Source organism: Bos javanicus, chromosome 10, assembly GCF_032452875.1.
Source record: "Bos javanicus breed banteng chromosome 10, ARS-OSU_banteng_1.0, whole genome shotgun sequence".
NCBI classification, from domain to species: domain Eukaryota; kingdom Metazoa; phylum Chordata; class Mammalia; order Artiodactyla; family Bovidae; genus Bos; species Bos javanicus.
Window position 1 is genome coordinate 85,711,751 of NC_083877.1, and position 20,580 is coordinate 85,732,330.

Sequence of the window (20,580 nt, forward strand, 5' to 3'; positions counted from 1 at the left end):
CTGGTGGGGGGGCAGGGGGCGGACATTGGTGTTTGACCACCGAAGTAGAGAAATTTGTTGGCCCTGTGACCCTCCTGCACCCGTGCCGGACACCTAGCACATGGGGTGGCTTGTTCACACACACGGCTCTGCCCTCCCTTCTGTCCACCCTCAGGCCAAGAAGGCACCACCGGGAGGCCACCTGCACCTCACCTCAGTCAGCAGGGAGGCCGCCGGGCCACTGAGCCACTCGGGCAGCTGCAGCTGGGTGTGGGGCTGGATTCCTGAGGGGTGGCTCTGGGACAGCGCCTGGGAAGACACGGGGAGGCGGCCCCCAGGAGTCTGTACACTCCAATGGCGCCCGAGATTTTATGTCTTCCCCCTGTGTCACACCTCACGGGCACGGCCATGACTCCATCGCCTTCTGCTTTGGATCTGCTGCCTGCTGGGCTGAGGAAGGTGCCTGCACCTGTGATCCCTAGTTTCCGCAACAACCTTCAAAGTAAGCAATTGGCACCCCCATTTTAAGGGCAAGAAGCAGGTCGACGGATTTGTGCTGAGTTCAGGGTTTGAACCCAGGCCCCTGTGGCTCCAAGCTTGCTAGAAGCACCAGTCTTGGGTTGCCATCGGGGCAAGCACTCTATCAGGAATAGCACTGAAACCTGTCTCCTTACAGAAAGCAAATCTCCACGGGCGGCTCCTTTGCCACGGCATGCTCCTGCCAGGGTCAAGGCAGGGCTGTGGTGGGAGAAGGCAGGACCTATCTGTGTTCCAGAAGGGTGCAGCTGTGGGGGAGCAGAGGAGTGTGTCTGGAGGTCAAGAAGACAGGCAAGAAGCCACCTGGAGGAAGGCCAGGAGCCCTGAGCTGGAGAGGTGGGAGGGCCCTGGCTAATAGGAGAGAACCACTCTGGGCGGCTGTTTGCAGCCAGGGCTCTCAGAGGCCCTGGCCTCGGGACCAAAGCAGGAGGGAGCCAGGAGAGACCAGTCAGCTCTGAACTTCCGGTTACACCACATCCACTCAGGACACTTCCTGCTCAAATGGAGCTTGGCTTCTCCCTCCTGCCTGACTTAACCAGCCCCAGGTGGAGCACTGAGCTCATGGGGGAGGACAGAGAGCTGAGCCCACCACCCTGAGCAAGGTGCTTGCGAGGGGAACTTCAAGCTCTGGGTCGACCCAGGCGGGACAGGGAAGCTGCTGGCCTGGGATGATGGAAACCCTCTCTCCAGCCAAAGTCTGGGGGCCACAGCTCTGAAGGGTGTGGATGGGGGGACATGGTGTGAGCAGTGGGGAGAGGAGGCCTGTGGGGGATGATCTGAGGAAAAGGGCTGTGTCACACTCAGCCTCCCTCCAGAGCCAGGCCCAAGCGCCCTCTTCCAGGAAACTTCCTTGAGCACCTCAGCTCAACTCTCCCTCATCTAAGTTGACAGTCTCCCTAGCTATCACCACTTGCCTGACGAGGGTCGGGGTGCAAAGTGTGGCCAAGGTCTGGGTGGGAATTGCTTCCTCCTCCTCTCACGGTCTCCGAGCTGGGGCAGAGGGGGCCTGTGCCGACAAGACATTGGGCCCAATGGCCAGGTCTTGAGCAATCAGGTAGGCTCAGCCCCCAACACTGACTGTTGGACTAACCCCAGCCCATCCTATGCTCAGTGACACCCGCCAGGCTCCACACCCTGCCCACACAGAGCTCACCGTCCCGGTCAGCAGTTCATACAGGAGAGACCCAAAGCTCCACCAGTCGCAGGCGTCGGTCAGCTCCGAAATCCCACCGACCTCTGCGGGAGCCAGAACAGTCCTCAGTCTCGCTGAGAGGGCAGGTCTCCCCTCAACCCCTTCCCCACCACCCCCACCCCCAGAATGGGCCTGTTGCCTCTCTCATCCTCAGTCCCCCGGCCCACCCCACACACAGACACTCAGGGGCTGCCCCGCCCCTCCCTTCTTGCCTGGGGCACTGTAGAGGTTGTGCGAAGCCTCCCTGCAACACTGGGGCTCCACCTCTGACCACTGGCCAAAATACGTGAGCCGGATGTGGCCTTGTCATGCCGTGTGTGTTCAGGGAGGAGCCAGAGGGGACGAGAACTGCAGTTAGTCATCTTGGAACCTTTGACGTAGGGCAGGGGACCCCAGGAGCCAGTGGGCCGTGCTGGGCAGAGGTTCCCTAGGGGCTCGGCCCCTTGAGGCCCCCGGGACAACCTGGTCGTCAAAGGAGCGGCTGCCCCAGAGCTCAGGGTGGGGAAAGGGTCTGCTTTCCAAGCTTAACCACAGCCGGCCAGCTTGGCCGAGGCCTTCCAGAAAAGGCAGGGGACACGGGTGGCCCAGGGGAACAGTCAGATACCGTCCGCCTCCTCTGGGCTCTGGGGAAATCTTGAGGCTGTGGGGGCCTCCCTCCTGAGGGGGGGGTGGGGTTAGGGCCCACTCATCTGCCCCCAGCACCACCCCCCCCGCCTGGGGCTCCTACCGGCCTGGTCCAGGAGCAGATTCCGGGGATTGAGGTCCCGGCACAGCACCCCTTGCTGGTGCAGCGCCTCCAGGGCCAGCAGCGTCTCGGCCGCCCACTGCCTCACCTGCTCCTCCTTCAGACTCCAGGCGCCCCCGCCGGACACTGGGCTGGCCCCTCCAGAGGCCGAGGGGCGGCTTGGGCCTGTGCCTCGGCTGCAGCCCCCCAGCACCCGGCCAGCCCCGGCCCGAACCCAAGGGAGCCCCCACGGGGGCGCGGGCTCTGAGCTCTGGCTAGGCCCTCGCCCAGCGTGGGAGTGCAGGCAGCCACCTGGGGCCTTTGGAAGGTCCCAGAAGCGGGCAGTGCTCGTCCTGGCTGAGGCTTCACCCCCAGCCCCTCTCTGGGCTTTAACGGACGTCACCCCTCTGGCTGGGGTGAGGCTCTGAGAAGTCCATGGAGGCTCCAGAGGGATTCCGTCCTGCAGGCGGGTGTATCCCAGGGGCACCGAGCTGGTCCCAAGGCTGAGGTGGGAGTTTAGCGGAGGCTTCATCCTCTCCAGGCTGGAGCCGGACCCGGTCCCAGACTGCTGGGGGCACGGCTGGGAGAGCAGGTGGGACCAGAGCGTACCTCCTGGGCCAAGCAGAGGGAGCCGCAAGCATGGGGACAGGAGAGGAAATGAGTGTGGATGTGTCTTTGTCCCACGCCTGCTCCCCCTCTGTCATAGGCACAGACCCTCTGCCTTCAGGTCCTCACTCGGCTCCCTCCCCTCCCGAAGCCCAGGATGCCCTCTCTCCTCTCCACCCACCCATGACGGGGCCCCAGCCTCACAAAATATGTGCTTAACCCCTAAGGAGATATAAATTATTCTCTAATGTCCTTGGTCTAGGTGGCGGGTTCTCCAGTGTCTGATATATATTTGTCAAAGGGAGAATCCTGGAAAAGGGCATGGCAACCCACTCCAGTATTCTTGCCTGGAGAATCTCATGGACAGAGGAGCCTGGAGGGCTGCAGTCCACGGGGTCACAAAGAGTCGGACACGACTGAGCGACTAAGCACAGCGCAAAGGGAGAATAGTGTCATGAATTTAAGTAAAATAAAAGAAGGCTAGGCATGGATCTGTGATGACTATATGTCATGATCCAGAGAGATGTACCTCATTGAAAACAAACAAACAAAAAATCCTAGCTGATCAATAAATATCTGCTGTGGCCCAGTTCCTGTCCTTACAGCTTTGGCACCATCATCGCATGTGGCCACTTGGAGGGGTGGGCACGGACTAGAAAAGTGAAAAGAGCCAAGACTGGGGGAGATGGCGACAAAGGGGACACCTGCATACATGCCCTCATTCACCCAAGACGTGAACGTCCTCCCTGGACGTCCCCTGCCCCCTGGCATCACTGAGAAGCCCACAGCAGGCTAGTCCTGCCTTCCCCCTCGAGGAAGGCTGGGCCTGTGGCTGGGGAACGAGCTCTGAATTTTAAGGGGATGAGATAGGACAACCTCCCGAGGCCTGAGGAGCTGACGGGGCCCCCAGGGCCCACTCACCTTTCACGTGCTCCAGGTGTAGGAAGATGGAGTCCTCGGTCACAAAGTACCGCAGCAGCTGGGTCATGTAGGGGACGCCGTGCGGGATGATGGTCAGCCGCTCCCGGCTCGTCACGTGGCACCTGGACAGGCCCTGAGGAGGGGGCAGGCCGGGCAGATCAGCTGGGGACTGGCCAGAGGCCACTCTGCTCTTCAGGGGCAACCAGATGAAGTGTGGGAGCCCCTCTGAGGAGCAGCTGCCTCCCCCCAGTTTCTGTCCTGACCCTCAACCCTCTTTCCACCATGGAAGGCAGGCCATCCGCTCCCTGTCTGGGCCAAGGGTAAGGCAGTATATGTGTGTGTGTTTCTGGGAAGTCGGGCACATGCCCGGGGTGCAGAACTAGCAGCTGTGGGATCTGGAGGGAATGTGGGCTTCCCATACGGGTTCTGGGTAGAGGTTCCCCAGAGGGCAGGGGTTTCCAAGAACTCCAAGAAGGTCCCAAGGGGAAGGAGGAATGGCAGGGGGTGGGGTGGCACCTGCCTTCACCACGAAGGTCCCTCCAGTCGCTAGGTCCTGGACGAGCTGTACCTGCAGAGGTCCCGGAGGCACTAGTCAAGGCACAAGTTAGTTCCCGGGGCTCCACGCCCCCACCCCCCGCCCCCCCAGGCCCCACGCTCCTCCACCCAGGCTAGGCAGGGACGTCAGGCTTTGGTGGTACAGAGTATATCCCCTCCTCCACCAACATGACATTGAACCTATCCGATTCATCCACTCTCGTTAGACCTGCAGGTCTTATCAGGTACCACCTCCTCCAGGGAGGTTTCCCAACCTCAGATCAGGCCAGGACTCCTAATCTGTCTGCAGTGCTCTCTGGGCTCACCCCCAGCACACTGTGTGTGATTTCCTGCTGTTCCACTGGGCTGTGAGCTCCAAGAGCGCAGGGACCATGCCGTCCAGCTCTGTATTCCCAGAGCCCTGCACCTCACAGGGAAGTAGTCAGAGCTTTCCACACATGAGGTGAATGGTCCATTCCATAGGATCTGAGGGTGTCGTGGCTGGAAGGGACCTCAGGGCCAGTCACCTTCTCTCAACTCTTATTTTACAGGTGAAGAAGCCCAGGCTCTGAGAATGTGGCCCCAATGGTGCCCCAAACCACATGGGCTTGCTCCTTCAGGTCGCACCCCCTGCCCCCCACTCCCTGTGCTGCGATGGTCTTTTTCTTTTTTTAAATGGTCTTTTTCTCTGGACTCTGGCAAGCAACCTATTCCTTCTCCTGTTGGTTTTGTTTGGAGGCAGTGGTCTGCCAATTGCTGGGTCAGAGCCTTGTTTGGAGCTGGGCCCTAGACTCATCTCCATTATGGGCAGGGTGAACCCCAGCCATAGGAGAGGACCTGTCAGGGCAGAAAGGTGGAAGATTCAGCCCAGACAGGGGGGCATGTGAGGACAAGACCTGCACCCTGGGTCATAGGAGTACCTGCTTCAGAAGGCCATTAAGAGGATGCTGTTGAGTCAGACAACTCAAGTATGGTGGCAGCTCGAGCCTGCTGTGTAACATGCTCTCTATAGTCTTTGCTGATGACTATTAATATCGGCACAGGGAAACCTGTGTATAGTATTACTGTATAGTACTACTCTGTATAGTATTACTATAGTATAGTAGAGTATTATACTGTATACTGTATAGTACTACTCTGTGCTAAGGGCCTTAACTAGTTTACTTCATTTTATTCTTAAAGCCCTACCAGGTGAGTATTTCTATGCTGCTGTGCTGTGCTCAGTCGTGTCTGACTCTCTCAGACCCGCCAGGCTCCTCTGTCCATGCGATTCTCCAGGCAAGAAGACTGGAGTGGGTTGCCATTTCCTCCTCCAGGAGATCTTCCCGACCCAGGGACCAAACTCACATCTTTTACGTCTCCTGCATTGGCAGGCGAATTCTTTACCACTGTGCCACCTGGGCAGCCCCAAGTATTACTAGTGACTCATTTCATTGATGAAGAAATCAAGGTTCAGAGAGGTAATGTTGCCTGCGGTCCCACAGAGCCGGGATGCGAATTCAGATGGGCTGACCCGGGAGCCTTGAAGACATAACTGAAAACAGGGGCACAGCTAGGCGACCTGGCACATGCCTTCCCCTCTGGGCCTCAGTTTCCCTGTCATCAGTGAGATGAAGGTGGTGGATTCTGAGGGCTGGGGCATCAGGCGTGAGGTACCCCTTATGACCACTAGAGGTCTCTCCTCCAACAGCCGGAGATGGAGTCCAGCCTGGTCCCCGCTCCTCTGCCCAGTGAGTTTGAAAGAGAGAACTTTGGGGTCATTAAGGATAACACGGTTTCCCACAAGTGCTGACACCCCGGATAATTCCCCACTGCCTCTTGCCAAGTGGGATTCCCCACCACCTTGTCCTGGGCAAGGCTTCTCGTTTACAGATTCAGAAAAAATAAAAACCAGCAGGGAGGGTCAGGGAGGCCAGAAACAAAACTTAATCAGTACACTGAAACAGTGTGTTAAAAAAGAAAAGAAAAAATACATACACACACACACACAAGAATCAAGAAATAATTAGGCCAAACCATCAATGCTGATTATCTTGGAACGAGGTAGTATGGTGGACAATCTTTGTTGTCAGTGTTGTTTCTGGCCCCACTGAATGGCTTGCGGGATCTTAGTTCTCCAACCAGGCATCAAACCTGTGCCCCTCTGCAGTGGAACTGCACAGTCCTAACCGCTGGACAACCAGGAAATTCCCACTTACTGTTTCAAACTCTTTTCTTTTACACCATATTTCAAAAGGGTAGCAAAGGGGGCATCTCCCCCCACCATTAAACCAAGCAAACAAAACAAAAAAAATCCCTTCCTCTTTTGTTCTGTGCTGTGGGAGACAGAGCACTGGCTTGTCACTTGACCTCTATGAGCCTCAGTTACATTCTCTGTAAAACAATGATTAAAATGCAGCACTTCCCAGGAGGACTTTCTGCTGTGACAGAAATATTGTCTATTTGTCCAATATAGAAGCCATGAACCACATGTAGCTATCAAGCCTTTGAAATATAGTGGGTGCCACTGAGAGAATATTTAATTTTTATTAAAACTGGACTTCCCTGGTGGTCCAGTGGTTACAGCTCTGCGCTTGTACTGTGGAAGGTGTGAATTCAATCCCCACTCGGGGAAGTTCTGCATGTCACGTGGTGTTATCCAAAAAAAATTTTTTTAATAGTATTATGGGCTTCCCAGGTGGCACTAGTGGTAAAGAACCAGCCTGCCAATACAGGAGGCGTAAGAGACTTGGGTTCAATCCCTGGGTTGGGAAGATCCCCTGGAGGAGGGCATGGCAACCCACTCCAGTACTCTTGCCTGGAGAATCCCATGGACAGAGGAGCCTGGCGGGCTACAGTCCGTGGAGTCGCAAACAGTCGGACTGTGGCTGGTGACTGCTATATTTCCTTCTTCCCCCGCAGGGAGACTGAGTGGGTTTAATGCAGCAGCTGTGCCAACTACAATGGGCCTTACAGATGCCAGGTGAGATTGCTATCCAGAAAGTGTAAGGCAGTTCTGAGTGCCAGCTCCCATCTTTTTAAAAAAGGAAGTCTCTTTAAAAAAAAATAAAACGCACTGAGCTCTCGGGATGTATGGACAATTAAAACTTTGGTAAAACACATTAACCCTTTATTTTAAAATGTCCACAGTGTCAAGGCCGGGAGGACTCCCTCCTGGAGCAAACAAATCCAGAAGTTTCAAATAGATTCTCAAGCACGAAGGTCCCCAGGGGCTGTTCATGTGTGCCAGTGGGCAGGACAGGAAAGGGTAGGCTGAGCACCTCATTAAAGCGGGCAGCCCTTCATCTGCCGAGGGTTGACCAGCAGGAATGTGAGCCTGCATTTCCAGATCCTCTCATTTCTCAGGAAAAGTAGGAAACTTGGACTTTCTCTATGAAACCTGCCAATTTTTAAATGCCGATAAACAGTAACAATTTTAAAAACACCCTCATGTTTGAGCCAAAAACACAGAAGGGATTTGTCTGTCCTTCTCTTTCTTCTCCATCCCTGCCTCAGGGCCTAGCTCCTGGACAAAGCTCAGCAAATAGCCAGTGTTGTCTTCTAAGCCTCCAAGGCTCCCTGAGAGCAGACCCTGGGCATCCTGGCCAGCTGCCCACCTAGTCCCTGACCCACCACCTCACTGTTCTCTGCCACCCCCTACCCCTGCAGGTATCTCTTCTGGCCCCGAGGAAACCCTCTTCAGCCCCATGAACTCTCACAGTGGGACTTCTCTGGGGGCTCTCAAGGCTTCCTGAGTGGGGCCTTTTGCTGCCCTAAGGCTGGGGGTTGCTGCAGACTGGCACTGCTCTGCCAACAACCCGCCCTGGGCTGTCTGGGCACAGCTATGGATGAAAGACAGTGACATCCATCCAGGCGTGGCTGCAGGGACCTGGGCCCAGCGGCCCTAACATCTCTTCTAATTTGGGCGACTGATTTTCCTGGCTTGCGAATGACACAGGAAAAGGCCACAGGATTTTAGGAGGGATGTGGAGTGGCTACGTTGAGTGTCCAAGAAAGGGTAATAAAGGAAAAAAGAGGGCACTTGTAAGACAGAATGGTTGGGCTTGGCCTGAATCTGTTTTTCCCATATGTACAGGCCTCGGAACACAGGATTCCAAAAATGCTTTGCACATGTGTGTCTGGGGTTAAACAAATTCAAATTCGGGGAATTCTGTCATAGACCTCCCTCTTGGAGATTCACTGTGTACATTTGCATCCTTAAAGCCTGAAACTTCCTAGAATTAAAGCAATGAAGTAATGTAACTTTAAATCACTGTTTCTAAAGCTTATTTGACCCAGAACCCCTCTCTCCATAACACCATCAATTCAGTGGGATCCCACATGGGCAAACAGTGGTGGCTGTCGCCTCCTTGGCCTGCCCGTGGGGGCGGCTGAGCCACGTGGATGAACGCAGTGGGCGAGAAGGGCTGGGCAGATGGAAGCTGGCTGGGCCTTGGCTGACAAACCGGGAGCCTGCTCCAGGGACTGGGGAGCAGCCGCTGGAGCAAGGCCAGGGATGGTAAGCCTGCTTCCTGCTGACCCACTCTTGTCATCAGCCTTCAGCCATCGAACTTGTATCAAATGCTTTAGCGTGTGCCAGGCCTTTCCCAAAAATTATTTCACTTTAGTTCCCACATCCCCCTGGGTGGGAGGGTGCGGGTGGGTGGGAGGATCCCTTCCCCACTTCCAGAGGAGGAAACTGGTGCCCAGAGAGGGCAAAGAGCTTGCCTGGGGCCATGTAGTGCCCGTCCAGACAGCACTTCATCCTCGGCGGCGTGTGAAGGAGCACACACCAGTCCTCTTTTCTCTGCTGGCTCCCACACCCGCCCGAATCCCCCATGAGTGTCTTAAATGACAGATGCCTGGGTTCAACCCTAGAAATTCTCACTCGGTGGGTTTGGGATGGGGCCCAGGCATCTGTGTGGTTAGGAAGCTCCCCCAGGTGATTCTGATGAACGGTTCAGTTTGAAAAAAAGAAATAAAAACACTTAAGCAAATACTCCAGCTATCTCTGGGTCCAGGTGGAGAGCAATTGATTATTGGCTCAAACCTCATTTGACTCAACCTGTCTGTCCTTCTGCTGAGTGTCCAGGTCCAGTTTGCACTGTCGACTCCTGTCTGCCCTGAATTAAGGGAGCCGATCCTGGATGGGGGCACCGCGGGAGAAGCCAGGAGACAGGGCAGAGCTGCCAAGGCCCTGGACAAGGCAGGTTTCTAGCGATGAGCACATTCCTGCCCCAGGAACTTCTGGGCTGGGCTTGGCAGGGGAGATTCTTGGCTGCAGCCCCTGGAGGAAGCGGGAAGTGGGGGCACGCAAGGGAGCGCAGGCTGGCGGGGTGCCCCTGTGGCTGCTGTCCTGAACTGCCGAGGGAGCGGCTCTGTGTCTGAGCCGGAGGGTCTGTGGGGAGGCGCTGTCTGCCTCTGTGGCTTCCTCACTTTTTCCTTTCCGGAGGGTCTGTGGGGAGGCGCTGTCTGCCTCTGTGGCTTCCTCACTTTTTCCTTTCCGGGGCTGGTGTGTGCTGGGCTGCAGGAGGGGTGGGGCACCCCTGGACCCGGCTGCCCTTCTCCGTTTGAACCCCCTGACGCCTTTCTAGCACTGGCCACTCCTGGTCACACATGCTGTGTCCTCCCACACCTTGGGCGTCGCTCACTCACCTTCTCGATGACTCCGACCACCTTGCAGCCCCTCAGCTGCTCCAGGGCAGAGCTCAGCGTGCGGATGGGCCGGAGCCTCAGGCTGCTGAAACCCTGCGGTAGCAGGAGAGAGCCCCACGGCGGCCTCAGGGTCATGGCCTCCTCACCCAGCGGAGGGCAGGGCTTGGCTTGCCAGGAGACCAGTGGCCACAGAGGGCAGGACAGGGGTACAGGCAGACCCCCACCTCACAGAGACAGACCCAGCCTCAGTCCAGGGTGGCCAGGCCACCCTCTCAGCTCAGCCCCAACCCGGGCTTCCTCCCAGGCCCAAGGAATCTTCCGAAACCCCCTCTCAAAAGCGGCATCCACAGGAGGCAGATGCGCCCAGGGGTGGGGAAATAACCCGGGCAACAGGCTTCAAAGACCAAGGCAGGCCCAGGTACCTGCACTGGGGGAAGCATCTTACAAGGTGCACCAGACCTAGAAGGAGTGTGTATGCGCACACCTAGGGGTTGAGGAGTGGGCGTGCATTCCCAACCCTCTCTGAGGGGCCCGCTGGGTCAGGATGTGGGGAGAGGCTTTGTGCATATTTGTATATGCACGTATTCACGTGTGTGTATATGCACGTGGGTATTCATGTCTGCTCCAAACACTCACTGCAGCCCAGCCAAAAAGCACTCTGGGAGCCTGAGTGTGTACACAGGTGAGCATGAGTATGGGCTGTGTGGGAGGGTGAGGAGCTGCCTCTGTGTGTGTGTCTCCTCTATGAGGGTGCGAGACTGGACTGGAGATGATTCACCAAGTGTTAGAATGTGAATGAGCTATGGAGAGTATGGGAGAGAGAGGGAGGAAGCCAGGAGGAGGAGGGCAGGGCGGCAGCCCCAGGACACGCGCCAGCCTGCCTGTGCTCTCCACCGTCTGCCCCGCCAGGGATGGCAAGGCGACAGCTCCCTGGCCTGGCGGGTGGGGGCCTTAGCTCTCTTCCCCCGGAGCCCTCAGGCCTCTGGGGGCTCCTCACCTCATCAGGGCTGGCTCCGCTGCCCAGCGTCCTCTGCAGGTGGCAATTAAAGATCTCCTCCGCCCGCCGCAGGTACTTGGTTATCTTCAGCTTGACAGCCTCACACCTCTCCTTGTTGGGGTCAACTGTGGGGAGAAGGAGTCAAGAGGACCCCGCCAGCCATGGGAGGAGCGGGGGTTTGGGCTCCCATTGCCCATGCTCTGCCCCCCACAGGAGGGCAAGGCCTATTTCTGAGGCTGGTCAGTGGATTCTGGCCCCGCATCTGTTCTTGGGTCCTCTTCTGGGTGGGAGACCAGCAGGGGAGGAGGACGAAGGATGGTGGCAGGAGAGCCTGGGAGCCGGGGAGGCTCCTCGGACTACAGCACCTTACAGTTGGCGCCCACCACCTCCTGGCCACCGTCACAGCCTGGGAAGGGATGGAATGGAGATTTCCTGTCTGTTTTTTCAGGAAGAAAGAGAAGTCCCCCAGAGAGCACACTTTCTGCTATCTTTGATGCCCAATATGAAAGAGGCCAGAACAGCATTGGGCCTGGAGGGTAAAGGTGTTCATGGGACAGGCATGAAGCCAGCTGTTGAGAGGCATCATCAGTGCAGGGACTGGAAGCGTGAACTGGGGCCTGACTCTTACCCTCCAGGCTGGCCATCAAGGCCCTCGGGTGTCTCCAACTGGCCTCAGGGCCAGCCTCTCCTACAACTTGGAAATGCCTGCCTTTGCCCTGAACAGGCCTCCCCTCTTACCTTCTGGCCTTTGCCTGTGTTCTCTGCCTGTCCCTTCTCTCTCCCTCTCCAGGCTCTTCAGCTGGACAGCATTCTTCAGTGCTCAGATTAGGGTTTTGACTTTTAGAAAATGCCCTTTGCCAGGCTTGCCTGGCCTCAGTCTCCTTCTTCCCTCCCTTTACTTCCTCCCCATTGTCCTTGCCACCTGGGACTTTAATTGTCCATCATCAACTCATCAATCTTCTGCCATTAGAATGCAAGTACCCAGAGGGCAGGACCCTAGCCCAGCTCTAGGGGCAGGAGGGCTTAGTGGGCCAAGCTCACAGCCTCTGGAGCCCAAACTGTTCAAATCTCAGCTTTGTCACTTGATAGCTGTGGAGTCTTAAGCAATCTATGTAACTGCCCTGTGCCTCAATTTCCTCATCTGGAAAATGGGAATAAAAATCATTCTTGTATATTTGGAAGTACATGCCAGAACATACACAGTGGTTTGTATTACTGTGAATCAGAAATGAATTGATACAGGTAAAGCCCTTAGACCAGCGCCTAGTGTAAAGGAACTGCTTTATAAGTGAAGGCTATTATTATCAATACTACTGTTCTTCTCATAGGTCCTGCAGGGTCAGCGCAGAGCCCTGCTCACCCAGCACAAATGGACAGATGATGGGATGAGCCCTTCCTCGGCCCCTGCCCAGCCCCAGCCTCACCGTGCATGCCTCGGAGGAGAACGTCCACGCCGTTCTGGTAGTGGTTGAAGGCGGCCTCGTAGTCCTCACTGACGTCACGCTCCAGGGCCAGCCGGATCTGAGAGGCTGCGTCCACCAGGTAGTCATGCTTAGTCATGTCAGGTGCTCCCGGAGCCACCCAGTTGCGAATCTGCTCCAGGTACACTCGAGCCTGGGACCGTGCTCGAGAGCAGGGTTCGGGCTCCGGGCCAGGGCCAGGAGGGCACTCACAGGCCACCAGGCTCATGGCTCCCCTCAGTCAGGGACCTGGAATGAGCAGAGGCATTAGGAAGAACCCAGTTGGGGACAACGTCCCATCTGTACCCTGGTTTCTTCCACTCAGTATTGTGGAGACTGACACTCACCTCCAAGAGCTGGAGGGATCAGAGCTAATGGGGGTAATATCCCTCACTAAGCCAGATCTTTCCTAAGTGGTGGTCATAACAGAATAAAAACATGCTTTGGGCTCTGAGTTGTTTTTACCATTCTTTCCATTCAAATTCAGTTCAACAAGTATTTCTGGAGCACCTACTAGGTGCTGAGTATCGGAGAGAGCTGAAGATATTCGTGATTCAGAGCTGCCTTCAAAGGGCCTCTGTGCACATTAAACATATGCAGGTCACCATACTTTGAGGCTGAAGCAAAAGCCGGGGCCCCACAGGCCATTCCTTATACTGTGCCCTGTCTACCCCTCCCTCCTCCTCCCATGGGAATCTCACTTATCCTTCAGGGTTCAGCTCCATGGTACCTCCCCGAACAGGAGGGATTGCCCCGGCTTTATTTCATTTCCCTTGGTCCCAAGATCAGTGAGGACCCCCAAGGAGCCAGGCGGAGAGCTGGGCACAGGGCTTGGCCTTAAAGACTGAAGGCAAATGAAATGACTGGCAGATTCAGTACCACTCTGGATGGAATTAGATGAATGAGGTCAGAGCCCAACCAGCCCTGGGGAGGGGATGGCTCTGTCCCCCTGGCTCTGCTCTGAGAAGTCCAGGAGGCCACGTGGCCTCCAAGGACCGGACAGCAGCTCCACCCTGAGCAGCAAGTGATACAAGTGGCCACCAGGGTTAGAGCAGTGGCAGAAGGAAAGGAAAGACCTCAGAGAGAGGCCAGAAAGCTGCCTCTATCCTTCACTGCAGCCTCTGCACCTTTGCTCTCTCAGGCCTCATTGCGAAAGGGCAGGGCCCAAACCCCAGGTCATTTCTACTTCTATGGAGACAGGGAAGAGAGAACAGGATGGGGAATGGGGCGGGGAGGAAAACCCACATTTCCAAGGCAGCGGGCAGCTGAGCCCCGGCCAGGATGCGGCCAGGAGGTGGAGGAGGGGAGGAAGGGAAGCCGCGCCCTTCCCATTCGGCCCAGTCACCAGGGCATGCAGCTCAGAGGCCTGTGATCAGAGGCACCCAGGTCGGCAGTGTGTGCTGCTCTGAGTCAGGGCCTAGCTTCAGGGTCCACCCGCCGAGCCAGGTCCTCCCAGGCAGAGCTACAAAGCTGCGTCTGGACCCAGAAAGACGTGCATCCAGCCCGCGAGTCCCCTGCACGCAAGGTGCACCGCCCCGTGAGGGTCGCCAAGGAAGGGGACTGGGGGAATGAGAGGTGAGGGCATCCTCTCCTGGGGAAGCGGGGATGGAGGAGGAGCCAGGCTAACACCGTACCTGCCCGAGCCAGGAGCTCGGTCCGCGCGGCCGGACTCAGCCCTGCGGCCACCTACCCTTCGCCCCCCGGACATAGCACCGCGGGCGGCTGCTTTCCGCCCTCCTCCCAGGTGCAGGGGTCTGGCCGATGCAGCCTGGTCATTGGTTGCAGATGAGCTCATCCGCTAGCGTTAGAATAAACCACCAATCAGCGCCCGGCTCGGCTTGTGCTGGCTCTTAAAGCAGCAGCGCCGGGAAAGCGGAGCTATGCGAGAGGGCATGCGGAGGGGATGGGGATGGGCAGGGAATGCTATGGGGATGGGGATGGGGATGAGGGTGGAGATGGAGCTGGGGACGGGCGGGTGGGTAGGAGCTGCGGAGAGTGGAGGTCCAGACTCTCTCAGGTATGCGGAAGGAGTTGCTTCGGAAGTTTAGGCCGAATAAAACACACGCGCCACTTTGGGGACTTTTCTCATTCGTTATTTCATGCATTTATTCAACTACTTGAATATGATTGAAGATGGTGACTGCAGCCATGAAATTAAAAGACGCTTACTCCTTGGAAGAAAAGTTATGACCAACCAGCTGCTGCTGCTGCTAAGTCGCTTCAGTCGTGTCGGATTCTGTGCGACCCCATAGACGGCAGCCCACCAGGTTCCGCCGTCCCTGGGATTCTCCAGGCAAGAACACTGGAGTGGGTTGCCTTTTCCTTCTCCAATGCATGAAAGTGAAAAGTGAAAGTGAAGCCGCTCAGTCGTGTCCAACTCTTCAAGACCCCATGGACTGCAGCCTACCAGGCTCCTCCGTCTATGGGATTTTCCAGGCAAGAGTACTGGAGTGGGGTGCCACTGCCTTCTCCGTATGACCAACCTAGACAGCATATTAAAAAGCAGAGACATTACTTTGCCAACAAAGGTCCGTCTAGTCAGGGCTATGGTTTTTCCAGTAGTCGTGTATGGATGTGAGAGTTGGACTATAAAGAAAGCTGAGCGCCCAAGAATTGATGCTTTTGAACTATGTTGTTGGAGAAAACTCTTGAGAGTCCCTTGGACTGCAAGGAGATCCAACCAGTCCATCCTAAGGGAAATCAGTCCTGAATATGCATTGAAAGGACTGATGCTGAAGCTGAAACTCCAATTCTTTGGCCACCTGATTCGAAGATCTGACTCAATGGAAAAGACCCTGATGCTGGGAAAGATTGAAGGTGGGAGGAGAAGGGGACGACAGAGGATGGCATCACAGTTGGGTGGCATCACAGACTCAATGGACATGAGTTTGAGTAAACTCTGGGAATTGGTGATGGACAGGGAGGCCTGGCGTGCTGCAGTCCATGGGGTTGCAAGGAGTTGGACATGACTAAGCGACTGAACTGAACTGATTCAACTATTTAAGTATTATGTATTTAGAGAATACTGTGTGGGAGGAGCTAGATGGCAAGATACAGCGACTGAGTAGACAGTCTCTGCTAATGTCTTCCTGGGGGTTACAGTCTAAGTAACAGGGATTAAAGAACTAAAGAATACCATTGATATTTCATTCCAGGTGTGATCAGAGTTGTAAGAGAGAAGCACCATAGCAGCCGTGAGACTCACAGCAAGGGGAGTGACCTAGTTTGGGGGTCAGAAGTCCTTTGGGAGGGGGTGATTTCTGAACTGGACACACAGACTTCACCTGCACCCTAGAGCTGCCTGGACTTATACTATACTTCCTTAGTACACTTGCTCCCTGCTAGATATCATTCCATTCCCTTCTGATTCCCAGCGCCTTCCCCCAATCCTTACTCTCAGTCAAAAAGCATGCTTCTTCCATCCCTCAAAAACATGGGAACACAGACCCCTACTCTGCCTGCTGGCCAAGTCTGCATCCACATACCATCTCCCCATCTCTTTCTGTAGATGACCTGTCTGTGCCGCATCAAAGGCCAGCCTTCCCCTCGGGGTCAATCTTGTGCCATCACCTACTCAAGGAACTTCCTCCAGCAATTCTCCCCTCTCTTTCCTCCACCATTAATTTTTGGCTTCTACTGCATCCTTCTTTCCCATCTGAAACAAACATCATGCTGATTCTTGCATCTTGAAAACCACACAAAAACCAGTCTTGGCCTCACTTCTCCCCTCTCTATCACCCCAGGGGAGAAGAGAAATTGGAGAAGAGAAACTTGCCACTGGAGAAGAGAAACTACTTGCTGTCCTCAGCTTCTTTTCTCCCGGTCTTTCTTGAACTCTTTCTATGAGGCTTTCTTCCCCGGCATTAGTCTGAAATAGCTCTTTGTCATGTTACCATGACCTCCTGGTTACTAAACCCAATGGTCATTTCTTGGTCCTCGTCTTACTTGACCTCTTAGGAGCCTCTGAGACCCAGGGATCACAGCCTTCTCTCCATGCAGTTTCTCCCTAGGCTTTCAGGACCCCCACTCGCTGTTGCAGCCCCTTCTCAGTCTCCTGTGATGGCTTCGTCTCTTCCAGATGTTTGAGGGTCCCAGGGCTCAGGTGTCCCAGATGCTTGACATCTTTGTTCTCTCTGTGCTTGCTTTCTTGATGATGGATTGCAGTTCATCTCATGATCTGAAATAGTGTTATTCTATATGTTAATGATTCTGTGCATCTATTTATAGATATCATATATCTTTTGTATTCCTTAGCCCTCACCTCTCTACTACTTCTGCTGCTACTAAGTCGCTTCAGTCATGTCCAACTCTGTGCGACCCCATAGATGGCAGCCCACCAGGCTCTGCCATCCCTGGGATTCTCCAGGCAAGAACACTGGAGTGGGTTGCCATTTCCTTCTCCAAAGCATGAAACTGAAAAGTGAAAGTGAAGTCGCTCAGTTGTGTCCAACGCTTAGTGACCCCATGGACTGCAGCCTTCCAGGCTCCTCCGTCCATGGGATTTTCCAGGCAAGAGTACTGGAGTGGAGTGCCATCGCTTTCTCCTCACCTCTCTACTAGACTTAAATATTTAGAAGTCTAATAAAACACCTCAAATTCAACAAGTCCGGAACCTTGAAAACAGAATGCTGAGTGAAAGAAGCCAGACACAAAAGGCCACATGTTCTATGATTCTATCTACATATAATTTTCAGAAATAGGGAAATTCATAAAGACAGAAAGTAGATGTCAAGGAGTGGGGAATGGGGAGTGGATAGTGGGTATAGGTCTTTGGAGGGAGTCAATGGATTTTCTGGAATTAGATAGTGTGGTGGATACACAACTCATGAATATACTGAGAAGCATCGAAGCCACATTTTAAAGAGGTGAAGTTTATGATATGTGAATTATAGTCAATAAAAAAAATCATCATAATGAAAAAGAAAAACAACTGAATTCTTGATCTTCCCTCACCTGAAACCTTATCCACCTAAAGCCTCTTACGCTCTTCCAGCCCCATCCTTCCCATCACTCAGGCCAAAGTTTTGAGGCCACGTTGGCTTATTTTCTCACACTCTACTCTAATCCATTAGAATACCATTATGGTAATTTCCTTCAAAATATACCCAGAATCTGACCACTGCTCAGCATCTCCACTGCTGTGACATCATCTCATACCTGATTTACCATAGGGGATTCTGCCTAGCTTTTTGTTTCTGCCCTTACCAGCCTACAGGCAGTTTTCAACACGGCATCGGGGGATCCTTTTGAAGCACAGTAGACTCTGTACCTCTTCTGCTCCAAACTCTTCCAGAGCTCAAAACTCATCAGCCCAAGAAAAACTCTTAAGTTTTTGCTATGACCTCCTCCAAGGCCCTCACGGTCAGCCTCCTCTACTATTTCTCCAGCTTCATTGCTTGCCAGGGCCATTCACTCAGTTTCAGCTCCCGAGCTTCCTCACTGATTCTAGAACCCACATGGCAACTCCCACCTTAGGGCCTTTAGCTCGCAGCTGCCCTCTGCCTGAAACAGTCTGCCTTTGGATACCTACCTAGTAAACTTTGCCCCTGTTTTGAGTCATTTCCCTGATGTCACCTCTTCGAGAGACTTACTCTGACTGCACCCTCCCTATACCTCCATTTCTCCCTTGCCCTGCTCTGCTTCTCTTCTGCTGTGTCCAAAACTATGGACAGGGACTTCCCTGGTGCTCTACTTGTTAAGAATCTGCCTGCCAATGCACGGGGACATGGGTTCAATCCTTGGTCCGGGAAGATCCCACATGCCACAGAGGAACTAAGCCCTTGCACCATAATTACTGAACCTGAGCTCTAGAGCCCAAGAGCCACAACTACTAAGCCCATATGCTGCAACTACTGAAGCCCATGTGCCCTAGAGCCTGTGCTCTGCAACAAGAGAAGCCACCGCAATGAGAAGCCCTTGTACCACAACCAGGAGTAGCCCCAGCTTGCCACAACTGGAGAAAGCCCGTGCGCAGCAACGAAGACCCAGCACAGCCATCAGTTCAGTTCAGTTCAGTTCAGTCGCTCAGTCATGTCCGACTCTTTGCGACCCCATGAATCGCAGCATGCCAGGCCTCCCTGTCCATCACAACTCCCGGAGTTCACTCAGACTCACGTCCATCGAGTCAGTGATGCCATCCAGCCATCTCATCCTCTGTCGTCCCCTTCTCCTCCTGCCCCCAATCCCTCCCAGCATCACAGTCTTTTCCAATGAGTCAACTCTTCGCATGAGGTGGCCAAAGTACTGGAGTTTCAGCTTTAGCATCATTCCTTCCAAAGAAATCCCAGGGCTGATCTCCTTCAGAATGGACTGGTTGGATCTCCTTGCAGTCCAAGGGACTCTCAAGAGCCTTCTCCAACACCACAGTTCAAAAGCATCAATTCTTCGGTGCTCAGCTTTCTTCACAGTCCAACTCTCAAATCCATATATGACCACTGGAAAAACCATAGCCTTGACTAGATGAACCTTTGTTGGCAAAGTAATGTCTCTGCTTTTCAATAGGCTATCTAGATTGGTTGTAACTTTTCTTCCAAGGAGTAAGCATCTTTTAATTTCATGGCTGCAATCACTATCTGCAGTGATTTTGGAGCCCAAAAAAATAAAGTCTGACACTGTTTCCACTGTTTCCCCATCTATTTCCCATGAAGTGATGGGACCAGATGCCATGATCTTAGTTTTCTGAATGTTGAGCTTTAGGCCAACTTTTTCAGTCTCCTCTTTCACTTTCATCAAGAGGCTTTTTAGTTCCTCTTCACTTTCTGCCATAAGGGTGGTGTCATCTGCACATCTGAGGTTATTGATATTTCTCCCAGCAGTCTTGATTCCAGCTTGTGCTTCTTCCAGCCCAGCATTTCTCATGATGTACTCTGCATATAAGTTAAATAAGCAGAGTGACAATATACAGCCTTGACGTACTCCTTTTCCTATTTGGAACCAGTCTGTTGTTCCATGTTCAGTTCTAACTGTTGTTTCCTGACCTGCAGACAGGTTTCTCAAGAGGCAGGTCAGGTGGTCTGGTATTCCCATCTCTTTCAGAATTTTCCACAGTTTACTGTGATCCACACAGTCAAAGGCTTTGGCATAGTCAATAAAGCAGAAGTAGATGTTTTTCTGGAACTCTCTTGCTTTTTTGATGATCCAGCAGATGTTGGCAATTTGATCTCTGGTTCCTCTGCCTTTTCTAAAACCATAAATAAACAAATGCTGCTGCTGCTAAGTCGCTTCAGTCGTGTGTGACTCTGTGCGACCCCATAGACGGCAGCCCACCAGGCTCCCCCCATCCCTGGGATTCTCCAGGCAGGAACACTGGAGTGGGTTGCCATTTCCTTCTCCAATGCATGAAAATGAAAAGTGAAAGTAAGTAAAAGTAAAAAAGACTATTGGTATGCATCTAATTTACTTATTTGTTTCGTATGTTTATTTCTTTCCGCCCCCAGTGTAAGGTAGATCCACATGGGCAAGGCTGTCATCTGCTTTGTTCACTGCTGTCCTAAGTGCCTAGAATAACATCTGGCACATAGCATTGCTCAATCAGTATTGATTGGATGAATGAATGAGGTCTAAAGAATGAGAAAGAATTAACAAGGAAAGTGTTTGAAGAGGACTGTGGAGGAGAATGTTTTAGGCAGAGAATCATCATGTATAAATGCCTTAACAAATTAAGACAGAAAAACAATATTTATACATAAAACAGATGGCATAAAACCAGTTGATAAAATTTAACACTCATTCACGATAAGGATACATTCTTTGCTTAACAAATTCTAAACAAACTCATGAACTTGCTTCTAAACTTGATAAAAGGCTATCTACCAGAAACTTAGAGCAAATACCATATATGACGATGGAGCTTGAGGCACATTCCCGTGGCTCAGCTGTCTTTCTGACACATGGCAGGATCACACCTTCCTACTTCTCTGGAAGTTAGACTTGGCCATGGGCCTTGCCTTGAAATGCTAGTGGACAGAATATGGGTTACTTCAGGGCAGAGGCTTCC

General features: G+C 53.7%; 1 protein-coding gene across 8 annotated transcripts in view; it reads right to left on the reverse strand.

The window, feature by feature from the left end:
* Positions 1-14,358, reverse strand: part of RPS6KL1 (ribosomal protein S6 kinase like 1) — a 22,923-nt gene extending 8,565 nt beyond the window's left edge. For 2 of the 8 annotated variants that reach the window (XR_009738818.1, XM_061429471.1), the window contains exons 1-10: positions 14,219-14,357; positions 12,549-12,833; positions 11,125-11,249; positions 10,128-10,220; positions 4,480-4,527; positions 3,960-4,092; positions 2,436-3,044; positions 1,921-2,010; positions 1,670-1,752; positions 193-288 (exon numbers count right to left, since the gene is read on the reverse strand). Coding sequence is in view for 6 of the 8 variants with exons in the window: in XM_061429471.1 (XP_061285455.1) it covers positions 193-288; positions 1,670-1,752; positions 1,921-2,010; positions 2,436-3,044; positions 3,960-4,092; positions 4,480-4,527; positions 10,128-10,220; positions 11,125-11,249; positions 12,549-12,813 (1,542 nt within the window). In the remaining 2 variants the exon portion in view is untranslated. Of the gene's footprint in view, positions 1-192; positions 1,523-1,669; positions 1,753-1,920; positions 2,011-2,435; positions 3,045-3,959; positions 4,093-4,479; positions 4,528-10,127; positions 10,221-11,124; positions 11,250-12,548; positions 12,834-14,218 lie in introns of those variants that run through there. The other 6 variants (XR_009738819.1, XM_061429470.1, XM_061429469.1 and 3 more) reach the window with 6 other exon arrangements.
* Between the last annotated feature and the right edge of the window lie 6,222 nt (positions 14,359-20,580).